Genomic DNA, 11650 nt, shown 5'->3' on the forward strand with positions numbered 1-11650 from the left:
GCGTTGACAGGTTCTCAAAATTCCCGTTGATTCAAATTAGTACGAGATCGGCCACAAGCAAATTTAGGGAGTTCCTAAAAAATGACATCACTTTACGCGCCATACCAAGGCCGATTAGGACAGACCAAAGGTCAGGTTTTATAGCGAAGTCTAAATATTTTTGAGCTAGAAAGATTATCCACCCAATATTTGAACCAGTGGGCAATCATCGGACAACTGGATTAGCTAAGAGATGTATTCGTACTGTGAGAGAGCGACTAGTGGGGTGTTATTTTCAAAAACCCAAACCGGCCTTGAAAGCTGATTAAATGAGATAATGTTCAATATAGGGACAACCACAGAGCAATAAATGGAGTTTTCGCCTTTTGAGGCACTGTTCGAAAGATATTACATAAATAAAAACACGCTTAATGCAAAATCACACTCTTATTGATGAGAAACCAGGATTGGGACTAATGACAGGATAGAGCATCCACTGGCTAGAGGTAAAAAAAGTCACCCAAGACAATTCAGGCAAAATAACTGCCTGCGACACGAACAAAACGCCAATATCGAGCGCGCAAAGAAAAAGTCATCACATCTTCGGTTAAAGTCAAGATCGTTAAAGCCAGAATTGTACCTTGAATTATTCAAAGAAAAAGAAAGCAGATTTTAATTGACTTGGAATGAAAGCTTCAAAAAAATGGTATTTCAATGATTTCAGATGCAAAATCACCACAGTCAGATGATGTACTAATTGAGCCGGATCAAAGTTCTGGACAAGCCGAAGCAGCCATAGACCCTGGCAAGAAAGCTGCGTTGCAGGCAACTATAAAAATCCCAATGGCAAAAGCACTATGGGCGTGTTGGAACCTGATCTAAACTACATTTTATGATTGGATAAATTAGATATTTTACCAATGTAAAGTATTTAATATTAACCAATCATGATCCATCTGACTAACAATCCACTTATTTGTAAGTGCTGAAATTACTTGTAATTTCAGCACCAGAGAGATTTGAATTTAACTTAGAAATTAGTTGACTCTCCAAGAAGACTTCAGCAACCGCAATAAACCAGTATACCCTAGATCTATTGAGCCTAGCAGAGACTAGTTAAACAACCTGAGACTAGATAGTATAAGAGTAAGATTAGGATTGGTATTAGACTAAGAAGTTGCACGAATCTATCCGGCCGAAAATAAGATAGCGTGACGAGCAGACGGTGTACCCTATCCGAAATTACTCTATGAGTTATACACTTCGGTCCTAACTCAGTGTGTGAGCATTACCACAAGGATGGCAACCAATCCGATCACAATTGACAGTGCGTCAGATGGGTCGGACTGACAGTGCGTCGGCGGAATGCACAGTAATTGTTCGACCGCATATGCAGTGACAGAGGGAACATTGCCACTACAGGCACAGCCGGCGGGGTGAGTAGCTAACAGTATCCCGAATCCAAAAACTGGAGAAATTGCGTCTTACTCGAGTCAGAAGAAAACAGTGTGATCAAATTGAATGTCGGACCTCGGAATCCGTAGATAAGGCTGAGGAGAATAATGAAAATCGAGACCAGAATGGCTTATCAGACATGGATGTGTACGACGAGAATTGATCCCACGTGGATGGAAAACGAGAAATGAGTAGCTCTTGGGCGGGTCGCCAAAATTAGAATTGCGAAAACACAAGGCCTCTCAGGGATGGCACACCGCGAAAATTCCTGTGCGAACATTTTTTACGAGGGGAATTCCTCAAAAAAATCTACCAGATAACGCTGAATCTGATAACGCCGAACGCCGACAGAAAGCTCGGAGAAGGAGCTTAATAAATTGCCGCTGGCGCCCCACGACAATCGAGCCCATCTAGGGAAGGAGTTCAAATTGGAGATCGTGCCACAGTTAAGAAAGCTTCAGTCATCCCTAAGAAAATTCCTAGCCCAAAGAAACGAAAAGCCGAAGATTCGTACTTTGGCCGCAAAAGGATCGTTTCTTTTAGGGGCGGACAACTTTTAGGATTATATCCATGGCTTAGACAAAGAAATTTCGAAGATATTCTTGACAAACTGAGTGAAGCATACACAAAGTTCACCTCCAATCACTGATGCACTGGGACCACGTAGATATATGCAGGTTGCAGGCTTCATGTCAGTAGCTAGCGGCCCAAACTTCAAATAGTCGAAAAATCCAGCTATAGAAAAACTTGTGGATGGGGCTCAGGAAGCGTTACAGCGGACACGTGAGGTGATAGACAAAACTTTTCGTGAGCTATTAGAAAGAAGAGCGACAGTTCCATTAACCCGACGAGTGCAACCGGCGAATCCTGAAAAAGCAGTAGACGAACATATGCAGTTGGTGAAAACAGTTATGCCTGAGGCAAAATCTACGGACGGATATTGCCAATGGCAACATAATAATTGCAATCAACTATGACCGTTAAGGATGACCCGAAGATCAAAATGATTGCAGGGACAGGAAATCTTGTTAACATCAGCGCAGAATCGAGTGGAGCGCTACATACGGACGGTTTGGTCATAGCAGTTGAGCTATCGGCCATTAATATGCCCAAAAATTATCAGCGTCAGATACTAGAAGAGCTAGAAAATTTATTGAAACAAAATTTTTCAAAACTTTTTCAGAAGTGGAATAAGGGGGCTAAATTAGCAGGTTATTAGAGGCTGATACTCGAACGCAGAATTTTATAGACTTGGCAGTAGACTGATTGTGAGTATATAGTGATTTTGATTTAATCAAGGATCGAATGTAGTAGAGACTGTTATTAGACACAGACATAATACATTATTGTGTTTTTTAAACAATAGAAATGATTGTCTTAAGTCTTTTCAATTTAACTTACATTGCTAAGTGTCTTGTGAGCATGCCTTTATTGGCGCAGTCACCAACGGAATCAAGTTACCGCGGCCTGGACGTTTTTGTCGAGCTACTGCGGCCTGAACGCTTACTTCTACAGAGACTTGGAAGTAGATTCAAGCTCCACAAATAGGAATATACATTTCTTGATCATTCTGAATAGTGGAAAAAAAAACTTTTTTCTTGAAAAGTTTTTGGGAAATCAAAGTTAAGAGTGAAGTTTTAAAATGTCACACTCAAAACCAATTTGAAGCGTTCTATCTGAAATCACGTTCTATGTAGTCCAAGCATGGTCATAATTTCTCGCCAATCCTTAATATGCATTTGCCGTATTATCTAAGACCCAACTTTTTTGTTATTTTTTAAATAAGGAATTGTTCAGTGTAAAAACCTGGGACAGAGGCAACGAAGACAACTTAAAAAATAAACGGGCATTTAAACTATAATAACAGGAAAACTTTTCAAATAAGAGACGCCCGTTTCTCCTGCTGAATTAACTTCCATAATTGGTTTACATAATTGGTTTTAACATAAAATGGGAGAAATCAGGCCATTTTTATAAAAGTTTGGCTAATTCTATTTTTATCGAAATATTAAGAATACTTATTGAATTAAAAAAAGAACAAAGTTTGAACTACAATGATTCATTTGTAGCTGAATTTTTGCTTATGAACCAAATAATAAAATTTAGCTATTTCTATTTTTATCGAATTATTACGAATACTAATTGAACTATAAAGTGAGCTCATTGATTCATTTATAGATCAACTTTGAATATGAACCAGTGAAACACGTTAATTTATCGGTATTTTTGGGTAACAAAAATTCCGATACTTAGTCGATGCTGCGCAGCAACATCACCATGGCTCTCATAAAGAGCATAGTTCCACTGTTTCTCGGGAAATGACTGACCTGGTGACGTCTTGGTGGAATGGGGAGGTGTTAGGGATACCCTTTACCCTACACCCCATCTCTTTAGTCCAATACTCGTCAAACCAGGGGTTGATCACACGTCTCTCCGCCCCCGGTCTCAAACCAACGAAGTAGTCTTCGAAACCTTAAAATCAAAATGTCTTCTCTTGAAAGAGAAAACCATAAAATGAGTTTTTATGCTCCGGATATTTGGTCTATGACAAGGTTGCAAGCGTTGCACGCAAAGCAGCTGAAAGTACAATTAGAAGGAATTGACTCATTAAAAAAAACTCCACTGTAAAACTTCACTGCAAAGCTATTTTTCCAGGTTTTATGCTTTGCAAAAGGCTTATCATGTTAGCATATATTTTAAAATGTATGATCATGTTTTCTGAAACTATGTCAATGGGTGTAAATAAGTGTGGGTTGCTTGCAATCGATGATCAAACATGAGCTCTCGAACTTTTTTTTTATCATAACGCTTTATCAGACATACAGGTCAAAGTTATTCTAAATCACTGGTTTTCCAAGGTTGAGTAAGAAGACCAAAATGTACTTGAAATTCGATTTTCAGTGTTGATGCAATTGTCAACAAAACAGCGGCGTAGAACGGATTTTCAAGGGGGTGGGGTGTGGGGGATTCGAGGGGGTGGGGTATATTGGCAGCGAAAGAGCTGTAGTCTCTGCAGTCGCATACTGTTCTTCTCTGTACTTGCCTCTGACTACTCCCGAGTCCGGTTGTACAGTAATGGCGCCCTCTAAGTACTGCTCGTGGGAGTGACTCATCTCCAGGTTGCCAGACCAGCCGTCACTCCCCAGCCAGATGAAGTGGGGGTCCCTGCCACTGTTCTGGGCAGCCGCCAGCAACAACTGCATCTCGGTGTTGGACGAAAACACGATCACCACTAAAACATTCATCATTATAATGAATGCTATATTGCTGGCAATATCCTTTTCTTTTAACGAATCGGGGCGAAGTTAATTAACCTAAAGCTGCTCTTTTTTTTCAGTCATTGCAGCACAAAAAAAAACAGGGTAAAAAGTCTAAATAACCTAAAAAAGTATTGTTGTTTTTTTTACGGAGAAAGTTGTTCAAGGTATTGCCACTTGTCAGTTGTTCACTGATATTGCCAGCAATTTGACACTAACTAAATATATGGCACTCATATCATATAACCTATCCTTTTCCTTGGCAGTGATGGTGTGTTAGGGCGAGCTCTAGCTTCAGGTCTACCACAGCTTGACAATTATCGAGAGCAACAGTGGTATCAGAAAGTTCTAGACGCAAAAAAAGCGACCATGAGTTGCGAAAAAAGAACTTAATAAACTAATTCAGTCTGGAATGTGCCGAAATATGAGAAACAAACTATGCCTAGACAGGCTGGATAGCCTTTCAAAGATCCTCTGCGAATCGCAGGAGCCACATTACTTTGTTTTTAGAAACGTATTATTACTTTGTTTTTAGAAACGTATTATTACTTTGTTTTTTCTTGCATTTTGTCACAGGAAGCACCTTTTGTTCCCATTCTTGTCTTGTCGTTTTATACAATTTGACATTAGAGTGGACATAAAACATTGCATATAAGACCACTGGTTTCAAGATATTTGTGCTGGGGTGTTTTGTTTCCTAAGAAAAATTTCGAAATTTTAGTTCATATCATCCAAAAAAAATTCAAATTCAAAAAATATTTCATCTGTGATCAGTTTTCGCAAAGCTCGGGGGGTTTAGGAATTGCCTATTTGGCCATTTAGGGATTATTAACACGCGATATACTTCGTGCTATTAACGTGTAAGTGGAGTCTCAATCCATTTTAGAATTCGTTCCAAATTGAATTGAGGCACACTATCTGGTCTATTTAATAATCTGCTATACGCAAACAAGACTGCTCGCATCAGGCCAAAGCCTTGAAAATTCCGAATGCTCATTTAAATTGTCACGCTAGTTTTTGAAAATTAAGAATTGGCAAAGTTATGAAATTTAGGCTGATCACATTAAAATTTATGAGTTACAATTTGAGCCGTGCAAAACCCTGTATGTTCCAACTTTAAGGTCTATGGAGCAATAATATCATAAGAAAAGTAAATGTATAAAAATAAAACAAAAAAAAACGTTTTTTTTTTTTAATTTGTGATTTTTTTTTGTGAAAATCAACCTCCAAAAATACAAATTGATAGATTTCGCTTCTAATAAAAAATCAAGGATGGCAAATAAGTTTCCATCAACCAACTTGGAACGATTTCTAACACGGATTAAATCTCCGCTTTTGCGCTAATAGCGCGAAATATATCGCGCGTTAATTGGCCCAAATTGGCCAAAATGGCAATTTTCAAACCCCCACAACATTACGAAAACCACCCCGAGCTCAAATATTTTGTTATTTTTGTTACTTCCGCAATTCAGTTTCGGAGAAATTGCTTCGCGTAAAAAACGCGTTCAGAAGCAAAATATAAAACGAGCAGTTTAATTAGACTTATTTCACAGTTAGACTCAGATTATTGTTTCGACTTTCGTAACGACTTTCAACTAGCCATTTTGACGGAATTTTTAAAAATCATTCGAAATGTATTTTTGTGCCGAGCTTGAATTTGAAAAGGTATTTTACCTGTGATCTTTTTTCCGCAAAGTTGTGGGGGTTTAAAGATTGCCATTTTGGGCAATTTGGAACAATTTACGCGCAATACGTTTGGCGCTATTAACGCGTAAGCGGAGATTTAATCCGACTTAGAAACCAATCCAAATTGGTTGAAGCAGGCTATTTGCCGTAATTGATTTGTTACTGCTAGCGAAATCTATCACTTTGTACTTTGTATGCCGTGTGGGGGGATGGTTTTCACAATTCGTTTTTTTATAACAATTAATTGTTTCATATTATTACTGCTCCATAGACCTCAAAAGTCAGTCGAGATATTCAAGGCTCCGTCCTGATACGAGCAGTCTTGTTTTAGTGGTTAGCGCGACCCTTCTGAAAATATGAAGATCAGTTTTTTTGAAAATCAGTCTGAATAAAAAAACCACCCTTGAGCATATATTTTCTTTAGTTTCGTCAAAAGTCGGAACAAATATATCACATTGTAATTTACTTAGCGTGGGGGGGGGTTGATTTTCTTGATCAATTATTTCAAAGCGAACACTACACTACTCCATAGACTTTAAAGGACCCCTGATGCGTCGCCCTGACACGAGCAGTCTTGCTCTTCATTGCCATCAAATTTTCCGGTAAACTTCTCACTATTCAACGCGATTAATTTTGAAAACGAGACAGAAGTTGCCCTAATTTGAACAACCTCAATGGGAGCTTAAACGGAAATAGTTCTGAAAAAAACTGCAAAAGCTTCAATCAAACACAAACTGCATCAACTTCCATTCTTTTAGCCTGAATCCTAATTTATTCTGGTTTTTGAGTGGTTTTTGATAACAGCCAAGGAAATTATCAAGTTTCTAATGAGCATTTTTTGGTCTGTATCGAAGAAAATAATGATTGAATTATCCAAATGATTGACAAATATCTTCATAGTTGGACAATATCTATCTCTTGATTCAATGATATGTCTGCACCGCCACATATCATTGACAGATATGTCTGAACCGCACTTTTCGTAGACATTTTACTTTTTGCAGTTAATTTGCAAAACTTTTTCATCAAAAATCTGTACTCCAGTTCGATGATCAATTTCATTGCAGCTTCGCGAGACTACCTCAATTAAAGTGTTTGCTTTTTCTATAATTTTTTGGCTCGTTATTGGTGCTATTATAGGTCGGTTTAATCATGGTGACAATTTTATGATGCTTTTTGTTGAACATTTTTTTTTCACTTGGACAAATTGCTGATTCGGGCTCTGGCTGAGCATCAGTTGCAAAGACATTTGAAATGATGAGATTTCGGAAAAATTTCGTTCAAAAACAAAAACACTGATTCGTAAACATTTGTTTTTGGCCTTTCTTATTAATGTCAATTAATATCATTACAAGGCCAAACTGTGCATTTTGTGTATTGTAAGCGGATTGCGCAACAAGGACGCTATCTCAATTACAAGCCATTTTCACTATCACTCAAGGCGCAAAGAGGAACTATTGTCTATGGTAGGTTTTTTCACATAAAAATCAGGTACGTGGAAAAAAGCTCCTACGTCATCATGTAAACTATCAAAATAAAAAGAGTCAGTCTTGACCAAGACTCCAAAAAGAAAATGTCAAAGCACTTGTTGTTTAGAAAAACCGGCTTTTTTAAATTTCCTTTTAAAATTTAATTTCAAATATTATTCGCATAATTTTTCTCTTTTTTTCATCCCTCACTTAAAACTTATCAATTGAACAATGTAAATAATATTTAGGCTGTTTTATATCTGATAAGCTTAAATCTAAGCTATACTGGCACTCAGTAAAAAAAAAAGAAAATAATCGATTAATTTTCAAAATTAATTGTATTTCTATTCAAATTGTAATTAGTTATAAGAGTCAAATTTAGGTGCTAAAACAATTAAATTAAATCATAATCACCACTTTTTTCAAGCAAATAAAATTGATTATGATCAATTATCATCGCTTATAATTTTTGATAAAATTTTCTTAAAATCAAATATAACAGATTATAATGTCTTATTTTGCCAATATATTGTTAAAACAGAAATAAATTTTATATTGGATCATAGTTTTGCTAATAATCTGAACGTTAAAGGCTTTAAGACATTTTGATTCATCTGAGCCCAAAGTTTTATCACGCAACACAACTATCGTGAAAAACCCTTTCATATTAGTTGAAAAGATTTTGCAGTAAGTGAAAATAACTAAGCCAAACTAATCATCAATATTTTGGTTTGAAAAAACAAAAAAACTTACAACAAACATAAGCGGTGGAGAAAAAAGTTATACAAAATTAAACAAATAGAAAAAAATTTATACATCTGATTTGATTTCAAAATTTTGATGAAACCCCTAATCTACACAGAGGCAAAGCGGAGCTTCGCACCACTTGAGAAACAGCAAAAAAACTTAAAATGTTGGGAAAAACAAGAACAAAACTTTTGTATGTCTCGATAGAAGATATCTAGAGTTAGGTGTTTTGATAACTTAATAGTTGTTTCTCTACTAAAATAAAGGAAAAGGGCGAAAACTCATGAAAAATTGAAGTCTTCCCAAAGCCACAACAAGTTTCTTGGAAAAATTGAGGAAACGCTGCTTCTACGGGAAAATTCTCGCAACCGGTTCATTAGTTTGAATCACAGGGTAGTCTGAAAAACGGTCAAAATTCAAAAACTTGATTTCCGAAAGCTATATCTTTTTTCTGCAAAAAGAAGGTCATAGCCGCGATAGCAGAGAAGAATTATAAGACCGGTTTTCTCGATTGACCACATAAACCTAAGAATTGGCAGAGTAGTTTTCGAGAAAAGCAAAAAATATCCAAAAAACGTCAATAAATCAAAAACGTTACTTTTCCGGAAATTATAGCTTTAATTATGAAAAGTTTCTGGGCGTAGCCGTTTATACAGAAGAGATTCACACAACTCTTATTTCAATTGAACGCAAAAATTCAGATTACAGTAAGTAGTTTTCGAAAAATCTTCAATTTGTTCTGAAAAACGGTGAAAAACAATTAATGTTTTCTCCGAAGGCCCTAACTTTTGTGTTAGAAAAAATTGAGCTTAAATGATTATGCAGGGGCACTTTCCACATCAGGTTGTTTTGATTGAACCCAAAAGTGATATTTGCGAATTTAGTTTTTGAGAAACAAAAAAACTCGAAAAATGGTCAACAACAACAAAATATGAAGGGGAATTTTTGAAGCAAACCGTTCTTTGGATAATATCAAAAATTTCAGATTTGGGCGGGTAGTTTTTTTAGAAAGATCTAAAAGAATCAAAAATGGTCGAAAAATGAAATACTTTTTATCTCTGAGGCCCCTTAATTTTGAATAAAAAACGGGTCAATCTGATTATGCAGGGACATTTCGTACAACCAGTTGTTTTGATTGAACAATAAAAAAAATCACAGAGAAATTGAATCTATTACAAAATAAAAATAATATATCCGTCAAGTAAGACGACTAAAGTTGAGACGAAATCCATGAAGCCGACAAAAAACTCAGTTTGGTTCTGAACGCTTTTTTTCCAGTAATAAACATTGCATCCAGCAGTGCAGCATGTCACTAGGCGAGACCATTAGACATGAGCGTGTCAGCTATTGATTCAACTGATTTTGTTAAACTAGTTCTGATTTCAAAAAAAGTCTACCTTCCGATTTGATAACGCTTGCTAATCGCAAGTCTAACAAACAGTTTAATTAACAACTAAATTTATGATAAAAACAATCTATTGCAGTCACTTTTAATTCAAAAAATTGAAGTTGAATTGAAGAAAAAATGGGCTATATTCTAATGGATTTAATTACGTTAAGTTTCGTTATGTCGACATCTTAGATTTTGTTATGCAGAGCAAATTTCACTTTGACTATTTTTCGCAAAGTTATGGGGATTTAACAATAACTAATTTGGATAATTTGGAATAAACAACGTGAAATATATTGCGTTATTAGAATACGAGCATTCGTCGGATTAATGCGTTCGAAAATGAACTTGGTCAAGCCATTTGGTCATTTTAGTAGAACAGGCGTTTAATGCATCTTTTTATACTTAAATTAGTGAGCATGTAGCGTGTAGAGGAATTAACTGAGAAAAAAAAAGATTTTTATAATATTTTTTTCTTCAATTATTTTGTCAATTTTGAACAACTTTTTTTTAAATCGGCCTTAAACACAACTGGAACAATCAGGGCTTTGCTTTGATATATGAGCAGTTGTTTTTTATTTCTTGATCGCTGCTTAAAATTTCTCAATACGTTTGCACTATAGTTATAAAGCAGCCGCTTAAGAGTTGTTACTTGATAAGAAAACTTGAGTTGGTACTTGATATGCAGCCGTTTTTTTTCAGAAAAGCTGGGTCTTTGCTTTTGAAAACTAGGTACACTGTGCAAAAGGTCATTAACTTTTTTGTAGTCCATACCATTTTTTGATGCGCGTGAAACATAATTTGCCATGTTTCAGAAAGGTTTACAAACATGAAGCGCATAAGCGTGTCAAGGCATGCTTACGCAAATACATTCAATATAAAATTCATCTAATTGACTGTTTTGTATCTTTGCCAGCCCATTTGAGCAATTCTATCAAGTATCCATGTTCAAGTAACCGCCAGTACATAGATTGCTGTGAAACACAAAAATTTGTCTCTACAAAAATTTCAATCACAATAAAATTTTTTGTGATCTGTCAGTCTTAAAACATTGTTGGCAAATGCATGTTCATTATCGATTTGAATAAACTGTCCTACCAAATTACGATTGGGGTGAAATTTAAGCTGAAATTTTATGCGTAACCTGATTTTTGTTCCGACTTTTGATGCGAAAGTAACGGAATATTTGTGCTTGGGGTGGGTTTTTTTTTCTTCAGACAAGGACCCCTGATGCGTCGCCCTGACACGAGCAGTCTTGCTCTTCATTGCCATCAAGTTTTCCGGTAAACTTCTCACTATTCAACGCGATTAATTTTGAAAATAAGACAGAAGTTGCCCTAATTTGAACAACCTCAATGGGAGCTTAAACGGAAATAGTTCTGAAAAAAACTGCAAAAGCTTCAATCAAACACAAACTGCATCAACTTCCATTCTTTTAGCCTGAATCCTAATTTATTCTGGTTTTTGAGTGGTTTTTGATAACAGCCAAGGAAATTATCAAGTTTCTAATGAGCAGTTTTTGGTCTGTATCAAAGAAAATAATGATTGAATTATCCAAATTATTGACAAATAATTTCATAGTTGGACAATATCTATCTCTTGATTCAATGATATGTCTGCACCGCGACATATCGTTGACAGATATGTCTGAACCGCACTTTTCATAG

The 11650-nt window shown here is 36.1% G+C and overlaps 1 protein-coding gene across 1 annotated transcript in view; it reads right to left on the reverse strand.

Annotated features, from left to right (window-relative positions):
* Nucleotides 1-4655, reverse strand: part of LOC134844078 (metabotropic glutamate receptor 7-like) — a 31301-nt gene extending 26646 nt beyond the window's left edge. The window contains exons 1-2 of the mRNA XM_063860550.1: nucleotides 4478-4655; nucleotides 3762-3906 (exon numbers count right to left, since the gene is read on the reverse strand). Coding sequence (XP_063716620.1) covers nucleotides 3762-3906; nucleotides 4478-4637 — 305 coding nt within the window. The 5' untranslated portion in view covers nucleotides 4638-4655. The remainder of the gene's footprint in view (nucleotides 1-3761; nucleotides 3907-4477) is intronic.
* Nucleotides 4656-11650: the final 6995 nt, after the last annotated feature.

This window comes from Symsagittifera roscoffensis, chromosome 4 (genome assembly GCF_963678635.1).
Source record: "Symsagittifera roscoffensis chromosome 4, txSymRosc1.1, whole genome shotgun sequence".
In the NCBI taxonomy this organism is placed as follows: domain Eukaryota; kingdom Metazoa; phylum Xenacoelomorpha; order Acoela; family Convolutidae; genus Symsagittifera; species Symsagittifera roscoffensis.